This window comes from Octodon degus, unplaced genomic scaffold, assembly GCF_000260255.1.
Source record: "Octodon degus isolate 3935 unplaced genomic scaffold, OctDeg1.0 scaffold00024, whole genome shotgun sequence".
NCBI classification, from domain to species: Eukaryota; Metazoa; Chordata; class Mammalia; order Rodentia; family Octodontidae; genus Octodon; species Octodon degus.
Window position 1 is genome coordinate 2,503,828 of NW_004524600.1, and position 21,239 is coordinate 2,525,066.

General features: G+C 40.3%; 1 protein-coding gene across 1 annotated transcript in view; it reads right to left on the reverse strand.

Moving 5' to 3' along the window:
• The window catches only part of Nox3 (NADPH oxidase 3), a 58,365-nt gene that overhangs the window by 8,374 nt on the left and 28,752 nt on the right, over positions 1-21,239 (reverse strand). The window contains exons 10-12 of the mRNA XM_004628501.2: positions 16,623-16,785; positions 6,167-6,313; positions 2,657-2,781 (exon numbers count right to left, since the gene is read on the reverse strand). Of these exons, the coding sequence (XP_004628558.1) occupies positions 2,657-2,781; positions 6,167-6,313; positions 16,623-16,785 (435 nt within the window). The remainder of the gene's footprint in view (positions 1-2,656; positions 2,782-6,166; positions 6,314-16,622; positions 16,786-21,239) is intronic.

The window sequence follows — 21,239 nt, forward strand, 5'->3', positions numbered from 1 at the left end:
GGAGATCATTTTTTCCTATGTCATTTGGAGGTTCCCTATATCATTTGGAGGTTACCCACTCAAGATCAGTTTTTCTTCCTGTATCAATAGGGCAGACAAGAGATTGGAAGATTGTGTAGTTTGTCCAGCCCTCTTTCCTCTAACCCTACAGTTACAAGTTATCCTTTTGATTTTGGCCCTTCACATTGGAAATTTATTTCTCTCAGGCTAATGCAAGATCAGAGAAAATTTCCATATGCATTCCTTCACCCATTTCTCTAGGCTGTGTGCTCAGGAGTTCAGAACCTCCTCACAGGACACTCTTGTCGTAGGTCCAGGGTTCAGACAGGCTGTCAGGGGACAAGGTACCCAGAGAACTGGCTGGGGTCTCATGGAGCATGGGGCAGCTGAAGTTGGAGTAACTTAACATGTAAGGAGGAAAGTGAAATTAGGTGTTTATAAACACTGGGTGGCTACTTGGTCACTCTTTCCATACTCCCTTCCTCTCCTACATCCTTCATGTAACTATTCAAAAAAGTCTTGCAAATGCAGTGGCAATAAAAAAAGGACACAATGGCATAGTCCTGGCACAGAGATAATATAAAAAATATAAAAATGAACAGAGCTGACCAAAAGATGAATAATATTCACCAGAAAGGTATTTTATGGAACAGAAAAAGCTAGGGTACTACAGAAAGTCTAATGAAGCATAATTCCTATGAGGAAAGAGCACAGAGCAGTAATGCAAGTAAAATGTGTAGGGGAATTATGGCCAATAGAGAGGTGGCCAGAAATACTCTAGGAGATTTTAATTTCCCCCTACATTTTCAATAGTAATAAAGGAGACAGAAAAATCTCAGGGCATACAGGATCCATGTAGCATGATTAAAAAGGGGGATATGAGTAATATAAAATTTACTTTATGCCCTGGTATTTGCAGCATGTTCCCCTACTTTCTAAACATTGTACTTCTTCAAACCCTTGTCAGTCTCTATCTGCTCTTTTTTTTTTTCTTCTCACAGTCTATCTGCTCTTTTGGTCCTGATGTCATGGCTTCAAAAGCAATTGACATGCTGATAGTTCCAGCTGAGCTTCTCCCCCAAAACTTAACTCATTCATTGCTTACTGGATATCTGAAGTTAAAGGTGTGAAAAGTGGAACTCCTATCCCATGTCTGCCAACCCACAGGCCTTACAGTCATTGCTACCCAAGTAAGCAGCAGCTCCATTCAAGCAGGGGTCGAGCCTAACCCCCCGTCCAACAGTAAGCCACAATTAGCTCAATATCAAAAAAGCCCACAATCCAACTGCTTCTTGCCACTTCAACTGCTGAATCCTTACTGCCTATTCCTTGCTGGGCTCTCCACTTCCGTCCTTGGCTCCTTATACTTTGTTGTCTCACAGCAACCACTCTTGGGCATAAACCTCTAAGTGACTTGCACTTCTAGAATAAAAACAGAAGTCTTATCATGACCAGCAACTAACCCCATTACATCTTCTCAATGCCATATTCTGATACTGTCTCTCATCTCCTCTGGCTTCCTGATCCATGCCAGGAACAGAGAGAGGAACATGCTTGTTCCCAATTTTCCACATGTCATGATCCCTCACTTCCTTCAGATATTTCCTCAGACATGCAAACTGTTCTTTAATGGAGACAATAGCAGGATGTGCTGATTTACAGGAGTTGTGGATAATGGACAAATAGTGGCCCAGGAGACTTACTGTAGCACTATTTGTATCAGTGCTTTATACTTTACTAAGTTCTTCATCGCTATGTATTTTTTAAATATGTGAAACAACACACATTTGGATATCATCATCCCTATTTCATAATGAGGTAAAAGAAGCTATTATCATCCATATTTTACAATGGAATACAAAAGCTGAAATAAGCTGCCTTTTCCACTGTCACATAGCTAGAAACTTCTAGAACCAGGTGGTAAGGAGTCACTCAAGTCTTGAAGCCCTAGAGCAAATGTTTCCTATTCTCTGTGCTGAAGTATATTATATAAGGAAAATAATAGTAGTAGTAGCTGAAATAACAATAACAGCACCAACAGCAGCTAGCATTTGCTGAATATCATGTAGAAAGCACTGTTTTAGGAACTTGACTAGCGTTTGTGCATTTATTCTTGTCACAGTCCTGGGAGGACGCACTGTAATTTGCAGTTTTCAGAACAGGAGACCAAGTCAGAACCAGGACAGGTAACTAGCCAAAGTGTACCGGTGGGATTGACAGAGCTAGAAACCATGCCTTGACGCTTGAGCTTCAGATACCAAGTCCTGGACCACAGCTCTAAATCCCATCTTGGTCCTAACAACATTTTCTCTCTGCTTTTGCTAGACAAGTTACATACACTGTGCAGTTGGACACAGTGAATTCTCCAGTTGGGTAATTAGAGCTAACTGTACTCACCAAAGATTTCTTGAAGGCATATGTTGTTTAAGAAATACCATCTTTAAATTGAGGTTAAGTGTGAAAAATCTCAACATAATCGATAATTTTAAAAGGCTGTCAGCCAGTTATGACAGGTTTGCTGTTCCTGAAATAGATGATGACCATCTTTTCTAAGGTAGACGTTATATCTCAAAGCCAGATGCACAGCACTGACTGCAGAGTAACTTCTCCAGAGAGTTTCCAAGCAGGCAGAGGTAAGAGAGCTGACCTTGCTTACCTAGGGTGGCTGTAGGCTATCTCCTTGAACTCATTGTTCCAGTTGGGTCGCCCATAAAAGGTTTTCTGCTTTAAGCCAGTAATCACATCTGTGTTTTCATCCCAATGTAAAGCTATATGAATAGCCTAAAAGAACAATTGTGGTATTACATAGCATTTAGAAAACAAGAGCCTTCTATAACCAAAGCATGGAGCCATTGTGCTAATTCACAGATTTAATCCAGATTTTTTTATACAGTTGGAAATGCTTATCACTGATATACTTTTGGGTATCATTCTACATTTCTGTTTGTACTGGTCCTTACTGGAACAAAGTACCTTCTTATTGTATATAGTAGGTGTGAAATAGCATTAATTTAGAAAGAATGTTTTTCCTTAAAAGGACAAGAGTAATAATACGGTAAATGTGGGTAAGGAAAAGGAACACTAAATGTATTCCTTTTTTCTGCCAAATTTCTAAAAAATTAATCTCTACCTGCTGTCCACATTTACTTGATATTAAACCCTGGGGATATGAGAAGGGCATCGCCAGATTAAAGTGCTATGAGATATCTAGGTCGATATCTAGCTGGGTCTTACATTCACCTGCATACTCGGATGAAACAATTTAATGTACGATCATTCCTTTATATCCCAAGGAAAGTGGTTCAAGAACCACCTCCTTTTCCTGCAGGTACCAAACTCAGTGGATGGCCAAGTTCTTCAGATAAGACTGGAACAGTAGGTACATGTAACCTATGTATGTTCTTCCATATACTTTAAATCACCTCTGGATGGCTTACCACACCTAATATAATTCAAGTAACTGTAACATTCTCTTATTTGGGGAATAATGAGCAGAGCAAAAAGCTTGCACATGTTTAGTACAGACACAAGCTTTCCTAAAGAATTTCAGTCCTCGGTTGGTGGAATCCACAGATTTGGGACCCAGAGCAGTGGCGAGCTTACTGTGCACTCCTAGAACTCAAGAACTAGGATGATGTTGAGTCTGTCATATAGCACATGTTAGCCAGAGCATTGAAGGGGGCCTGGCTGAAGCTCTCTGCCTAAGGTGCATCCCCCCAGTATCAAGTAGCTAGTAACCAATAAATAAGTTTCTGTGGTATATCAGTCTCATGGTTGTATTTTAAGTTTCTGTCATCTATATTGGCCCTTGCAGAATTCTAATAGCCATTTTGTTTTCTCTTCCTAGGATTTGTGTGCTATGTTCTACCCCCAAACATCACCAGCTTGTGAACTATTGTGTCTCCTCTTGGAAACTCCATTTACTTTTTACCCTCTGAGTTTTCCTATTTTGGACGGTTCATTAATGGGTCTGTTGACCGTGCTCAGGCCTCAGGTTCCCCTTGTGAACTTGATTTGCCTACATGGCCTTCTTCCTAGGCTGAGGAAAGAGCCACAGAAGAGGAGGCTCAGCTGAAAAGAATGGAAGTTGTCCAAGGAAGTGGATGACAGGAATCTACAAAATCTAGGCTGCAAGATACCATCAGGCAAGTCACAGCACCACTATGACAAAATAATTTGAAAATTAGATTTCAGGCAAAGGGGGGTGGTAGGAAAATGGCAGAAGCATTGACTGGCATGTCTGGGAGGTGGAGAGGGATGAATGTGAGCAAAGATATTGAGATGCAGACACGCACAGTAGAAGGCTCAAGCACACAGCTCACATCCTTTGGCAGCTCTGGAGCTAGGGGAAAATGATGGAGCTTCTCACGGTTGGAAAAGGCCTTAAGTACTTGCTGAGAAGTTTGGTCATTATTTGATGGGAAAAGGTGGTCTACCTTACTTATGCTCTGGTATTGCCAACTACGGATGCTCAAACATTTGAAATCATATTTATCCCATATTTCTCAGCCCAATGTTCAATTAATCTCCAAACTCTTTTGATTTGCCCTTCATAGTATCCCTTCCATCTGTTCCTTCTGTTCTTGTCATTTTGCCATTTTGAGGCTGTTGAATTCAGTCTGACAATTGGCTATCTCTAAAGCTGCCTCTTGATGCTTGATTTACTGACAGAATGCACCAATTATTTTTTTAACTGTTAAGGTTAGTGATTTTGGGCCTGAAATTCAGGAGTCTAAAGAATTCCACTATCTCATGAGAAAAGTTTAAGAAGATATCTGTTTTAATTTAGTTGCATTTAGAAAAACAATATGCTTTATACTCTATTCTTAGAAGTGGAGAGACAGGAGATGGTAGGGTTGTGTTGTCACAAAACTGACTTCAGTTCTTACAAGAACCCAAGTCTCATAACTCCCAAAGGACCAAGAAGGCTAAGTGTGCATTTGGAATCAGTTGATTCAGAAGTAGAAGAGAAACCGTGTTAGATGATGTTAGCAAGTAAAAGACAAAACTGTGTCTATATCAAATGAATTATTAGTCAAAAATCCCATTTGAATAAGAAAAATATTTGGAAAACATAATTAACATTATAAAATTCTTTAAGGTGGTTCAAGCTTAGCTTCCAAGAAAGCTAAATGTCAAATTTTTATCCCAGAAGAGTAAATATTTAAGGAGGACAGTAAACAAAACCATGAAAATTTAAAGTGCTACTGAATTTCAAGCAAAGACTTATTTGTGCAGCAGAGTCAAATTATAGAAAGTTCTATAAAGGCTCTGTGTGTGTGTGTGTGTGTGTGTGTGTGTGTGACACAGACAGTGCATTGATTTGTAAATTTAGTGATTAATGATAATCTCCTAGTTTTAAAGACATTTTTTCTTGAAAGTATTTTTTAATGATAGTTATGACAGATGTGCTGATTAAAACTTTGTAATTACTTCATTGTTAACTCCTATATTTGAGGAGTTACACTAGAGTCAGATAGAATAATCATCATTAAATCTTATCACAATTGAAATATTACCAAAGCCAATGTTCTGATGTATATTGTTTTTCATAATCTCAATCCTCATATTTCATTAACACAAAATATACCACAAAACACCTACCCAAAAAGAAGATTATTTCTATCTTACGTAAAGACATATGTGCACAATTTAAAAAACACCTTAAGAAAAAGAAATCTCTAGAAAAATCAGACATCTACCATTATTTTCTGGAACTACACATTTTTCAATACATCAAGTTGAATACTCACACTTGCAAGTTTTTCTGTTTTAACTCTAAACAACTCAAAGCAGAGAATTAGAACCAAGTGGGCACTCAACAAAAAATACAACGCATCAATATTATTTGTTTAGGTCACCCTGAAATGACAAATGTCAATTTATTTAAGATCTCCAAACTCTAGACTCTTTTCTACAGCCCAGTTTGTTTATCTTCTTTTTTATTTTCCTCAGTAAGATGACCATGAGCTCTTTTATTGTTATAACTTAAATAGTTCTTGCCAATATGGTTTTATTTGATTCTCCTTTCCTTTTTAAAAACATAAAAATAATTCTTCTGTGCCACTAGATAACTATGTAGCTCATTATTGAAATGACCTCTCTTCTCTTTGCTTCATACTAGGCAAGTCAGACAGTAATGATCATTCCCAAGTCTTATCAATACCTGATTTTCATCCCAGCCAGTAAGAAATATGTGATAACTCAGAAAGTGTGTGTTCCCTTGTTCATGCATCTGTGTTTCCAGCGAGAGTAGGAGACTGGCAAACCATTCAAATGCCTGTGCATCCCGGCAAATCCAGTAGAAATACACCTGTCAAGAGAGAAGGCAGGAGAACCGATCTATCCCTCTTTCCATAATGTGCCAATAATCACAGACTACTTTATCTCTATTAAATTATTTGAGCCCAAATGGGCATGTCTGCAAAATAACATGCTTTTCTCTGCAAGTGAACAAACCACCACAGTGCAATTTCTTTTGAAAAAAAAAATATTCACACTGTTTGAAAAGACCCAGAGTACACCCAGAGTCAGGAGTCTGTGGGCTGTGCCAGCTTCTCTGGATGAGGATCAACTCACCACACTTCTCACTGTGCTTCTTCTGAACAAGATTAATAATCATAACTAGCTGTGCTTTTCACTGTTCCCCAAAGGGGATAAGCTGTTGGGCCAACCCCCTTCATCTTTACTTATGACCTAAGCTCGGGATTTCAACTCTCTTCTCTAGAGGCCCCAAAGGCTTGGGCACTAATCCACTTCATCAGCCATAGCTTCGGGAGAATGGAGATTATGGTAATTGCAGAATCCAGCCACACAGGCCAGAAATTTCCTCTCGGGGAGACCCATCAGTGTCCAAGAAAGCTGGTAGGCAGGGGCTGTGCCTGTGTGTCAACCTCTGCAGTGAAATTATGTCTAGGAAGTTTCTTTCTTTCTTTCTAAAAATCTCTCAGAGTTTTAAAGATGGAGAGATTTTAAAAATCTCTCAATATTTCCTGAGTGAAAAATAGCAGGTGACAAGCGATGGTTTGGATTTGTGAAAGAAAAGCTTAGTTTTGTGCTTGTAGTTTCAGATAATTGCATCTAGAAGAAACCACAGGAGAGAAATCTGTTAATTCTTGGATTATTTTTTCTCACACTCCTACCCCCTGCAGCACACTACCGCGCCCCCCTTCTCTGCAGAGACAGCTCTGGGGCTTATCAACATCTCTGGGGGCTGGTGTCAAATCCAGGCGCTGCCTGGGATGGTCCCACCTAGGAGCAGCTCCCTCAGTACTCAGTGTACTCTTCTCCCTGTCTCTGCCACGCAGCTTGCAAGCTCACAAGCATGTAATCAGATTTATAGAGGAGATTTAATTAATAGATCAAATTCATGAGAATAAGAAAAATTACAGAATGTATTTCAAGGATCATCTTCCTGCCTAGTCCCTTTTGGTTTATGCAGGAAGTTATAATATCAATAGTCAAGAAGACCAAAAGCTCATGAGGATCAGACCGTTTCTCTCAAGAATTAGAAGGTATTATCTGCTGGACAGCTCCTGTTCCAAGGGCCCTTAAAATATTAACAGCAGGACAAAGGATCTCTCAATCCCTAAGCACGGTTAAGTCCCCAAAGAACTGCCTCCCTTCTCTGGGCTCTCAGCTCTTCCTGCAGGCTCCAGTGCATAGCCTCTTCTGGCTGCAGATTTTGTTTTTACTCTTATATTAATTTTTTTTAATAATCAGATGTTGAGCAAAGATGACAGCATTATGATGAATAGAGAAGAGCATTCACTGAAGCATTTTTTAAATTGAATGTGATATAGAATAGTGAGGTTTACTTTGGAGAATTAGTACAAGTGTGTAACAGTTTTAATAATTTTCAATCCCTTTCTCCCTCTCTCTAGTTTCTCCTTCCTTGTATCCGGTCACTTTCTTCATCTCCAAAAATGTATCCTTCTAGTTTCCTGTTGCCTTTCCCTTAATTAATTAATTAATTAATTAATATTTTAGGTTTCACATATAAGAGAAAACATGATGTATTTAACTTTCTGAGTCTAGCTTGTTTCACTTAGGATGATGGTCTCAAGTTTCATCTATTTTTGAAATTTTTTTTAGTATATGTGCTGCTGAAGCAAGCACTTCAAATTTTTTTAGTAGTTTTCATCTTTTTTTGCAAGCGATATAACTTTGTTTTTCTTTATGGATAAATCATATTCCATTGTGTGCACATATATCACCTTTTTATAATCCATTCATCCATTGGTGAGCTGCGAGGCCATTTATAAAGCTCAGCTGTTGTGCATTGCACTGTTATAAACTTGGATATTCAGGTATCATTATAGTATGATGTTTTTAATTCTTGTGAAGATATACTAAGGAAAGATATAGCTGGCTCAAATGGTCAAATGGAAGTTGGCTTTCAGTGCAGAACTGAGTCAATGGTTCACTCTGGGGAACGCCAGAGAATCCCACTAGGACAGTGGCATTCTGTCACCTACTCATTCGCAGCCTCAACCAATCTTTCCTGAATACTTCCTGTCATACTATTCTACCATTCTGGAAAAATAAAAGTAGACAAAAGCCCTCCATCCCTGTCCCTATACTTTCTATATCAGAGGGAGAAGAAAAATGGTAAACCAAGTGAATTATGGACTATGTCAGGTTGTGATAAACACCAAACAACATGCAGGCTGGGAAGGATCACAGAACACTCTTAGAGGCCTCACTGAAGGAAGAACATGTAGCAAAGTCTACAAGTGTAAGAAAACCACATGGATGTGTGTGTGTGTGTGGAGCTCTGCAGAGGGTGGAAGGAGGAAAGGGAGGACTCACTCGAACCTCTCCAGGTAGAGTCAGGAGGTGGATGTGGCTGGAGTCCAGCGCTGGAGGTGGGACAGCAGGGGAAAGCCCTGATACTGCAGAACTGCGAGAGGAAGGAGGTGCCACTGGATGTCTAGGGAAGTGAGTCACAATCACAGGTTTGCAGCCTTCATTCCCTCTGGTTACTGGGTTGAGAGCAGAGTGAAGTAAGAGTGTGGGAGGCAAGGGAGGAAGAATGGGAGCTGAGAAGCAGTTGACTAGATATCAATGTGGGCGCTGAATACCACTGCCTTTCTTTGCGCTTTGCTGGGCACTTAATCTAAGTAATTCTTTGAGCACCTTAGAAGCCTCTACATTTCCTTGCTTTGCTCCCCAGGAGGTGAAAACCCTGTGGACTAAGGTGTGTTGGCTGAATTCACTGTCCCTCTTCTTGTCCCCTGTAAGCTATCTTATTTCGGCACATGACAGTGGGCATTTCATGGAGAACAAAAACATTGATTCTCTTTCTATCTCTTTCCCATGCTTCACGGAATGCACCTCAAATACATTCTTATATGAATAAAAAAACAAAACATAGTCTTTAAAGGAAAACTTTTCTCAGCCTCTCTTATTTGAAAAGTACCCACATCTTAGCCTCCTCCATACTCATATTCTTTTCAAACATCAATTATTCCTGCCCTTACTTTCTTTGGCATAGTTGTGTGCCTGTGTTCTCAGTGTTTGCCAAGCCTTTATACTTTTTGCTTCCTCATAATGGCTTTGTGTGTTTTTCCCTTCATAACTGACTTATAAGTGACTCTGGTGGCTTGTATACCAGAGACTATGGAGACAAAATAGGTAGGCCTAGTAGACATGCTTCAGGCAGAAAAGAAAAATTAAAAAAAATACTTTGAACAGAAAAAGAGAATTATTTACTTTGACTTACATCTGTCTAATGGTAGAGGTCACTCCCTGTGAAGTGACACAAGAGTTCCACCTCTGCAGTTCACGCCATAGAAAGGACCTGGTCAATGGAAGACAAAGTGTTCCAAACAATAGGCTCCTGCTCTGTGATCTTTGCTTTGCAGCCCTATCCCCACCTGAGTCTCCAAAAATAAAACATACCTTAAAACGAGTTCCCAGTGCAAAGCATAACTTTCAGAATTCTGTAGCTAATATTAGAGGCTCAATATACCTCAGGTTACTGTAAAAGATTTTATTAAGAAGTCATCTGCAGTAAAATAATGAAAGTTCTGAACTTTCATGGTAACAAAAGTAGACCTACATTCATAAAGTGAATGCTTAGACAATTTAGAAGGCCACTCTAGAACTCTGCATTGGGGTTCTCTGTCTATGTGACCTGGCATAGGTCTTCACTGTTATGTCATTCCCAGGCACTAATCGCTTGACCCAATTCATCCATGTCCATCACAGAGGACCTAGTTGTCAGTGACACTATGCTGTAGTGTCTCTTGAGTATCTAATGTTCATGGTCCCCAAATCTGGGCTTCTTTGTAAGAATTCTTCAGTAGTGCAAGGAGATTAGGTCAAAATAGACATTCTCCTTCCACAGTACAAACACATACACATATTTACATAAAAATGACGTCCTCTGTGTATTAGTCAGTTTTCCTATTGCTGAGACACAATACCCAACACCCACATCTTAAAGATGGAGAGGTTTAATTTGGCTTATAGCTCCAGGAATCCAGTGAATGGGAGGCTGGCTTCACTGCAGAAACATCATGGTGGAAGAGTGTGGTGAAGAAAAGCTTCTTAGTTCGTGGTGGCTGGGAAGCAGAGCAGGGAAATATTATTGAAAGGAAGGAGCAAGGGACCAGATAGAGTCATGGGGTCATAGGTCACTCCTCTATGATCTGTCTAGACTTTACAAAAGAATACAAAATCCTATACAGCTTTAAAGCCAATCAAGTTGACATAATCAAGCTTAACTGTCACACCCTGCATGCATGTACCATATAGTTCTGTATGTCTGAGCACAATGAACATGGATTGAGTAAGACCCATTGACCTGTTTCATGGGGGAATTTTGGGGCAGTATTTAGTGAGGGGAGAAAGGGAATGAAAGGGGATTTTTAACTTTGTGTTTTACTTGGATCTTTTGTGAGGAGGCTATAGTCATGTGTGGCTTGTATGGTTAATAAGCCATAATATTAAAAACAATGTTGGTACTTCTCCACAGCACACTGGTGAAGCCTAGAGGGTGCTAAGGTCCTCTAACATGTGAAATGAAAGAAGGGAGCCATGTGTCTTCAGGAGATATGGGCATGGCCTCATGCCACCCAGCCCAATTGATTAAAGCTCCGGGTGGTTAGGAGAGATGATCGATTCCAGGGGAGGCCAGAGCTCCACTATGAGGGAAAGTGAAAGTAAATAATTTCTGAAACTAAACAGATTAAATTAAATGCATTTTTCATTCATTAGAAAAGAGAGCAGGCTCTTCTTTGTTTTATTAATATCTTTAAGTAGAGTATGGATTTTGTCTTTCTTGGCCTCTTTCCCTCGCTCCCCACTGGCCTGCGCTGTCTTTTTATTTGAATTATCTGTTTATTATATTAGGTTAAGAACCCAAAGGCCATTTTGCATGGGACACACTATAAATACCCATTATCACCATTATCTATTATTGAGTTGATGAAGAGAGACAATTTATGGAGAAATTAGATTATCTCAGTTTTTCTATAATCTGTTTTATTGTAGTCTGAAGATTACATATGCATTAAGAAAATGAACTGAATCCTCTAGTTGCCCATTCCCTTAGTTCCGTCTACGTGGCTGTGATATTAGGGAGAACCAAAATGTGTAAGCCAATATATTTATGTCAGCAGTCTTCCTCCTCCCGCCCCATTCATGCACACCTATTTCATTCATCATTTTGACAGTTTGCACAAGCAAACTGTCCTAATTTTTTTCAAGAGCTCTTTTCGCAAATTGAGTATGATGTAGAATTAATCATACCCGTTAGGTAGGAGCTGGAGGACTTTGATTGCTACAGGGCATTTATACCCCTCAGCACTTGACTTCTTCCGAACTGCATAAGAGACTTCTCTCCCACCTGCACCCCTCCCTCACCCACAGGGGCACAAAACGCTCATCTGCCTCTTACTTCTGCATTGTGTTGAAAATATCCCTTTAATGTGTCCTGACTATTTTCCACTTTGTTCCCAGCTAGCCATCATTATAACTATTGTTATTTCATCTTCTCAGGGGTCCCTCTCTGACCCTTTTTCTCCACTGCTCTCCCCACCTCCTCCTTTATCTAAAAAAAGATCAAAACAAAGGACTTTTAAAACATCAGGTTTATACTCTCAAGTGAAATAAACTGGACACATATGTTTAAATGCCACATTATTTCTCTGGTGTGAGGAGCCGAAAGTGCAAATGAAGACCATAATGTAGCATAGATTTTGGGAAATAGGAAGAAAATGTTCAATGAGAAGGGGAACAAGAGAGCCGAAGGAGAAAAAGAAAGAAGGGACAAGAAGAAAGAGAATAGAAGGAAACAATGGAAACCAATATTTTGTAAATAAGGAGAAGAAGAGTTGAAGGGAGGGGAGGTGAATGGGAGAAAAACAAGAACCAAAATACATCCTGTACAGATAGAAATTCCCTATGATGAATGCTATCATTGTGTATATCTAAGTTGTACCAATATGCCCCCTCAACAACAAAGCACATCAAAACAAAGCCACATCCAGTTCAAATAGAAAGTATTGCTTATGACCCCAAAGAAACAGCTGGTGTCTCACCTAACGTGTGCATTTTACTTAGAATCACATGCAGAGAATGCTAAAGAATATATTGCTTGCAAAATTAAGAGTATCCTGTAACTTTGTCCCAGATTTTCTGATCAAGGAGATTATGGGGGGGGTCACAAAGGAAAGTGACTGATGATGTAGAGTGTGCCTAAGAGAGTCACATGGAGAGAAAAGATTCTCTCAGGCTTTCACAGAGAGCAAATTGGTCAAGCAATGGCCGTGACTCATCCACATGGCTGACACAAACAAATTATCTACAAACTGCCATATAGGGTTTCAGGGTAAATCCTGAGGGGATTTGACTGACCTTGGCAGATACAGAAGTTACATTTCTCGTTATATAGGTCTTGCTTTATCTTGGTCTTAACCATCCAGCAGAAAAGTATAAAAATGAGATATAAAAAGTAAAGCCATATTAATATGTTGAGCTGTAAAAGACTCAACTCAACAACTTCTGACATTGCCAGTCCTATGGATAACCCACTACTATTATGGACTACTGGACTATATTGGAATATTTTGCTGAATTCACACACCTACATTATATAAATGGCAATGGAATACCCATCTCCGAAAAAACTAAACAAAAAAGGGAATATAAATGAAGGACCATTTTGTATCTCTATATTCAAAATAGGATAGATATACAGCTACTTTCTCTCAATTGAATGAGAAGAAAGATTTGCACTAACAGCATTTGTGGACAGATATCATGTTTACATCTTGTACTATGAATAACCACTAAGAAGACAACAATATGCAATGTATTAATTATTGAAACTGTCCTACTAACCCTTTTTAAGACTGTCTCATTGCTATTTGTTTCTCAATAAAATTAATTAAAAAAGAAATAAAGTGGAGAAAAGTTTGGGACGTGTGTGTGTGTGTGTGTGTGTGTGTGTAGACCTGCAGCTGGAGGCTGTTTTGTAAAAGGTATATCTTTATGCCAACTAGCACAAGGAGGAGAAAATCCTACTGAGCCAGAGTTAACCATCTGCACCTAAAATTCCAGCTCTGGAATCCTGTTGTGTTTTTCTCTCTTCCTTGTTGCGGAAGACAGCAGCCTGAAAACTGTAGCTCAGACGTGAAATTGTGAAGAAGCTGCTGGATAAATACGTACTACTTTGCTCTGCTGCACTTTCAAGATTATATAGATGCTGACAGTTTAGTGGAAGGAGCAGCATTTATATCTCAAAAGCATGTGGGTGGCCCCAACAAATATTAGTTACATAAGCCTAATGATAGCTGCTCTCTCCCTCTCTCTCACATGCACACACACACACACACACACACACACACCCCATAGTTCAAAAGAGAAAAACTTCTTAAACTTGTTCTTCTGCATGTGGACTCTCAGGAATTGGATCTTAAGTACAAGTCTCAGCCTAAAATTTCAATCGCATGAAAACTTCTCTTCTTTCATGAAGCAGCTTTGAAGTGGAAATCAGGAACACGCTCTCTGGCCCTAATTCAGTGGCCTTACATCTCACGTGTATCCACTAATAAAGATGTCCGGAGGAAACTTTTCCAGAGACCTAATAGTCTACTAAGGGAAATAAGATATTTTGTGAATCCTAGTACCAGACATAAAGGTAAATGGTGTAAGAGGAGGAATGTAAAGAGGCAATTAAGGGAGAGAAAAAGGAGAGGCTACTGTGAGGTGTGACTCTAGTTGTTGCAGTTCAGGTGTGAAAGATACTTCATGTCAGAACAAGAGAGCCTGGCACACAGTAGGTGCTGAAAAAGTATTGTTAAGAAGTAGCTGGAAGGGCCAGCCAGATAGCTCAGCGGACTACAGTGCCTGCTTACTCAGACGCAGTGACCAGGGTTCACCCCCAGGGTGCTGTGCTGGCCCCGCCCACTGGGGCTCGCTGAGCTGGTGCTTGAGACTGGACATGGTGGTGCGAACCTGTAATCTCAGCACTTGGGAGGCTGAAAAACAGGAGAATCACTACGAGTCCGATCTGTGTATTGAGACCTTGTAGACCCTGTACTAAATGCAAAAAAGGAAAATTAAAAAAAAAAAAAATTAAGAAGTAGGTAGAAGTGAGACACACTATCACACCATCTCTGCTTGGAACACGATGTGACCTCGCTTAATGGAATCTATGAGACCGTGAGCTTAACTTGCTTGACAGCAAGAGGAAAGGAAGTGTTTGGGTAGGCTGAAGAGTCATCATAAACCATAATGACATTTTGTTCTGAGATCCAGAAATACAAAACAGTAGTTGTTTTGCTATAGAAAAGGAGATGGCATTTGAAACCAGAAGGACCTAGGCTCAAATTCTAGTGCTAGTATTCACTAGCGCTCTGTGTTTCTGGATCCTCATTGTAAAATAGGGATTGGGAACTTTAGCTGGAGAATTATTATGACAATTTAATAAGATGGTCCAGGGCCTGGGGTTTAGCTCAGTGGCACAGTGCCTGCTTGGCTAGCAAGAGGCTCTGAATTTAATTCTTAGTAGCCCCCACCACCTTCCCCAAAAAGATGGTCCTAATACTCGTGTTTGCTTTGTGATTGACTTTGTAAAGTGGGGATGAAAAGCAAGTACCTTATAAAGATGGTGCGAGGCAGAGTATATAAATTACCAAGCTCACCACTTGGTAGGTAATAAATGCTTGATAAATCTAGGATGGTATTAGTATTAGTATTAGTATTAGTATTAGTATTAGTATTAGTACTAGTGATCTATTTATATATTTGGTGGATATAATTAATGGTCATAGAATTTTATCTACATTTGAATAGTACAACTCTATTCTTCCATTATTTGTTTGTCTTATTTATTTATTATTTTTTATGTATTTGATACAGGGTCTCACTACACAGCTCAGACTTGTAGATCTTCCTGTTTTTAGCCTCCCCAGAGCTGGGATTTCAGGTGTGTGCTATCATGCCAGGCTCAGTCACTGGCTCAGTGAGCCCTGGGGGTGGGGCTCGTGTGGCATATGGGACCGGGAATCAAACCCTGGTCCCTGTGCTTGCCTAAGCAGGCACTTAGTCTGCTGAGCTATCTTGCTGGCCCTGTCTTTTTTTTTTAATTAAAATTCTCCTTTGGAGATGGACTGTTAGGGGTGAACTGATACACTGAAGGCCGTTCTTCAATGAGGGCTGATCAGACAGAATCTCTGGGGAGCAGAAGTCAGGTGCAGAGTCTGACCAGAGACCCCACAGTCTCCTACAATACCATGGACCACAGCAGGGCTCAGTGAGATTGGAGCTCTCATGTCCACTACATGTTGATCATGCCATGGAGAGAACCAGACGGGCCTGGGTCTGTTCACTTCCCTAGAATGTTATTGACTCTTGTCTACAGTCTCCTGCAGCCCCAACTCCATTCTCCCCTATGAAAGAATTTCAGCTTCGTCCATCTGGCCCTTCTTTGAGTTTCATACTTTGTATGCTCTCCTGTGTGTCCTTCCACGCTGCCACCTCTGTACACCTTTGCTCTGCCAGCCTGTCTGGTATCTGTTCCATGGACTCCCATGATCAAACCTTCAAAGGGTGGAAAGATAGCCCTTCACCCCTACAGAGGCAAAGCATGGGATGGAGACTCTAGATAGGACAAAAGAGGGAAGACACCTACTTAGGGAACATGCAAGAAATGACAAAAGAGAGCTTCAGAGCTGGACAGAAACAGCAGTGGAAGCAGGCCAGTGTGTCCGAATAGTGGCTATGAAGGAAAGAGGTGGAATTGCATGTTTGTAGCCATGGTATTTATTAAAAGAGACTAAGAGGAATGCTGCCTGCTAATGTCCCCAACTCTAGCCCAGTCACGTCACCATTTGCAGCCTGTCCATATTTTATTGAGATGAGCAATTACATGTCCTATAATGGCAATGAAGCAATAAAATTTATGTCTTGTCATCTTAACAAGATTAGACATAACCCTTCTCATAAAAGTGATACCGAATGGAGATTTTTAAGAACGTAAGTATAGTTAAGGACCCTTGAGTTTATCCCTCATAGTTAATTAAAATCCTCCCCAAGAATTGACAGATGATAGATATAAGGACATTGAACCTTTTACTCCATGGAAGGGTGAACGAATGATTTGTGCATACCTTGCTCAGCTTCAGGTGCTGTGGTGCCTCACAGCATTTGTACCACAGAGATTTCAGAAGTGAGGCGAAGGGAGTGACTCCGATCCCTGCTGCTATGCACACACTCACAGGATAGTGGAGCACATCTGTCAGAGAGGCCCCAAACGGCCCGTCCACCGCCAGCCTGGAATCACAGAGCGCAGCCTGTCTGACTTTCAGAGCACCTTGCTCTCACGTATAAACTGTCTTGTGCCAGGGCTTTTGGAAGGCTATGCCTACAAATGTGTGCGGAGAGATTATCTATGTGTTCAAAAATGCCCTCTGCTATGGAGCTTGGGTTAAAAATGAAGACTTTGGATTTACTTCATGGTAGGGAGACCAGGTCATCCTGGCCACATGCCAGCATGGAAGGACAGAGCCAGACTTCTCCTGAGGTAGCCCATGCCTTTTCCACATGCCATGCTTTTCCTATGGCTCTATGGAGTGTGTTTTGGCTCCCAGCATCAATGTAGCCCAGAGGAACAGGAAGTGGAGAAGAAGCCAGAGGATTTAGGTGGCCTGTCTTTCCTTTTCCTAATGTAATTCTCCATGTTTTCATTTGTTTGACCACATGGTTCAGTGTGTTTATGTAATTTTGACCCAGTGGAAGCCATTAGTTTGGAACAAATGTTATGTTGAAACACTTTTCAGTTATATATAACTTCTAAAACTCACTAATCCAGATTACGCTCATTTAGAAACTGTGATAATAAAACCAGGGAATGCCAAGATGCTTTCGCTTAAGAAATTTTTCTTTACAAGGATAAAGCATATTCCTTGAATATACAAGATGGTCTTTCATGGGGTGGTCCCTGGACGCTTCTTTAGCTCCTCACATTGGTTTTTCTTCTATTACCTAAATATGTAGTAGTGCTTTCTGCCACAGGGTCTTTGTGTGTGCTAATCATTTCACTTGGAGTACTCTGCCCCAATTCCTCCATCTTCCCTTATATGACTAAATAGTTACCTTTCTAAGACTTCCCATCCAATCATGATTTCCTGGGGAAGTCCTCCTGGACTTCTTAACTTCGGTTAAATCCTGTTATATAATTCATAACACCACGTGCTCTATAATCCTCATGGCAGTTGTAATTTTATGGGGATTGTGTGTGCGCGTGTGTGTAGGATCTGGCTTATGCCTATCTTGATTGCTAGGCTCTCAGGTCTGTGGCAGTAGGAGCGAGACCTGTCACTGATCACCGCCTGCGCCACCCAGCATGGAGCTGTTCAACAATATTTTGTTGACTCATTTTTAAAAGGAATATTTAAAATATTTCAGTCAGCAGACTGTATTAAATAACCCCAACTATTCCAAAAGTACACATTTACATATGAACAAAGATATGCTAATTAAAGGTTTCTAAGTTATTCAGAATCATTCCCTGAGGAGCGTCTGTGGAAGGCAGCAGAGGTGGCCTGCATGGGTTTTACTCTGTGTTCCTCAAAGTTCAATTGGATTTATTTTAAAATATTCCATATTCAAGGCTTCCTAATAATTCAAATTAACTCTCCTTCTGTTAATCTTAATTAATAAGGCTTTATTACATATTGATATATGGAAATGGAAGAATAAAAATAAAAGGTCATTAACTAGAAAAGGTTAGAAACTTCACCCAATGTAGGTTATTTTATAAATAATTAGGTAAAGGTTATTACAAGAAAGAGGGAGGAAAAATATGCTCACAAATTAAAATGTCTTATTGTTGATTAGTCATATTTAGGATTTATTTCACACCAATTTAAAAATCCTATCAATTAAATCTGAAGGAGACTTGAATCCTAAAACTCACCAAAATATATAATAAATTCTGACATATTTGAGATTGAGTATCCTTTCTTCTATGTCTCTGACAATAGATCATATTCCCATGCTAAACAGTAGAGCTCCTCATTCCGTTTCTGCAATTGTGAACTCAAGATGATTTTTTAAATCTTGTCTGACTGAGATCTGCCTCTAGACAGCTCTCACCTTTCATCTCTCTGAGAAACCTATTCTGGGTCTTTCTCCTTTCTGGTATCCCAGGCTGCTAGTTGACCTTGGCTGTCATGACACCCTGTTACTCTGTGGGGGGCCAAATTCCCCATTTCTTTAAGACCTCTCATAGTCTGCAATGGTCTCCTTTGTCCACATTTGTTTTTCTGTTTTTACTTTTCATTACCTTAGTACATGTTGGTGGACTACAATGCTTACATTCCTCGTGGCGAGTTGGTCCATGGACACAACATGTCTCAATTCATCCCTGTTCCCTGGCATCCTTCTCGCTCCCCTCTCCCATCTCTTGATTCTGTTCCCTTTCAAAGGGGATCTATTTCCCTATTTCCCATTACTTCTCTTTTATTTTGCTCTTTATTTATAGTTTGGGTTTCTCCTAGAAGATAAACCGTGGGACATTTAAGCTCACGTGTCTGGTTTATTTATTTTAACATGATGATATTGAAGTATATCCACACATTCTTGTCTTTAAGTACGTGCAGATGTATCTCCTTGATTGTCATCCCAAGTTTTTTTTTTGTTTTCAGTACCAGGAATTGAACCCAAGTCCTCACTAATGTTAAGTGAGTGCTCTACCTCTGAGCTACATCCTCTAGGAATGCCATTAGAGTCACCTCTTTCTGGTATCCATGTATGAGGCTGCCTCCTGGTGTGTGCTTAACAGCACCTGTCCTCTCTCTGGTAACCTTGCAATCTTCTCTCTCTGAGATGAGAAACCACTGACTCATCTGACCTTCCGTTCCACTGTCATTTCTATGGGGCATGTCAATATTCTCACTGTACTAGTAATGTTTGTAGTTAACACTGTGTGTGTTCGTGTAGTACTGGAGATCAATCCAGGACCTCCACACAGAGTGACAGCCCTTGCTCTCCAAAAAGCTTTATTTCTTTTTTGTTTGTTTGTTTATTTATTTTTTTGGTAGAAGGGATTGAATTCAGGGCCTTGGTTTTGCCAGGCAGGTGTTTACACTGCTGAGCTAGCTCCCAGGCCCAAAACTTTCTATTTTGAGGCAAGATTTTGCTAAGGCTAGCCTCCAACTTGTGATCCTCTTACTTCAACTGCCCACGGTGTTGGGATAGGAGAGGTCTGCATCATTTTTTACAGATGTAGCTAACTTTTTTTGAGCATTTAGCATGTGCCACGCATGCATGGTGCTAGGTCTTTTAGCTGAAGTTTTATGGTTAATCTTAAGCTTCACCTTAAGTACTTTTGTTATCATCTTCATCGTACGGAGGTGGAAACTGAGCCAAGGTGTTCTATGCACTTACCCAATGCTACACTTTAAACCCAGGCCATCCTGCTCTGTGCTGAGGTTGTACTGCTGGGCACTTGAGTGACTATGCTGAGAAAGGACTTCATTTCACCTAAAAAGTCCTTTATCTTGGGTTCAGAGCAAGACATCCCCTAGCTCTTGGACTAGGCTTTCTTCTCCTTTTGACTTCCACTACCACTTTCCCCTTGGATCATAGAATAGAGTTAATCGTTCTTAAGTCCAGATCAGGGAAGAGATGTGGTACTCCCACCAACATGGCTAATTTAGTGTCAAATTAAAACAATATGGAACTGTAAAATCATCCAAGCTAGTACAATAAAATTCTGATCTGTTGTATTTCAAACTTAAAAAAAAAACTTAAAAAAATTCTAGTTTTGATTTTGAAAGTTTTCTGCTAAGTAAATATGCCTGCACATATGTAGAGATGGAGGGCAAATTAATTTAACAAAATAGAGAAAGCTGCCTTTTTCTAACAACTCATGTTTTTTAGTCAATCCAGGAGTGTACACTGAGTGCCTACTAGGTGCTGTGGCCTGTGTGTGAGGCACAGGGAATGGCTAGAGGTCATTTCATACTGGGAGGGAGAAGAAAGCCTCACCAGAAGGAAATCTGAGGAGACAGCTGGGGACAGCATTCAGGGTGGAAGCACAGCCACAGCAAAGGCCCTGAGGTCAGCAGGCTCAGAGGATGAAATGTGAGCAGCCTGCCCACCAGCGAGCGGACAGATAGCAAGTGTGGAGTGTGCATGCAATGGGATGCCATTCAACCTGAAAAAGAACAAAGAAGGAAACTATCTTCTGTGCTACATGGAGGAGCTTGGAGGAGATTCAGAGGCCAAGGTAGTGATAAGAAAAGTGGGGGATGATGTCCAGAGTTTACATAATCACAGTGAGTTGGGAAGAAGAAGTTCAGGAGATATTTATGTATAGCAAGGTGACTGTGGTGACTGTGGGGAATGATGGCATATTATGTGTTCAAAAGTAGAGTGACTAGATTTTAAGTACACTCATCACAAAAACGTTAATTATGTGAGGGAACATAATGGTTTACTAGCGAGATTTAGCATAATATATACATGTACATGTAATGTAGCTCCACTTCAAATCCTGTTATACGTGATGAATACCTATAAATATAATTTTATGACATGCCCCACAGAAGTGACGGTGGAAGGGAAGGTCAGATGAGTCAGTGGCTTTCAGATCAAAGAGAAGAGACTGCAAGGTTACTGGAGTGGGGTGTGGGTGCTGTTAAGCACACACAAGGAGGCAGCGCAACACATGGATACCGGAGGGAGGTGACTAATGGCATTCCTAGGGAATGTAGTAGATG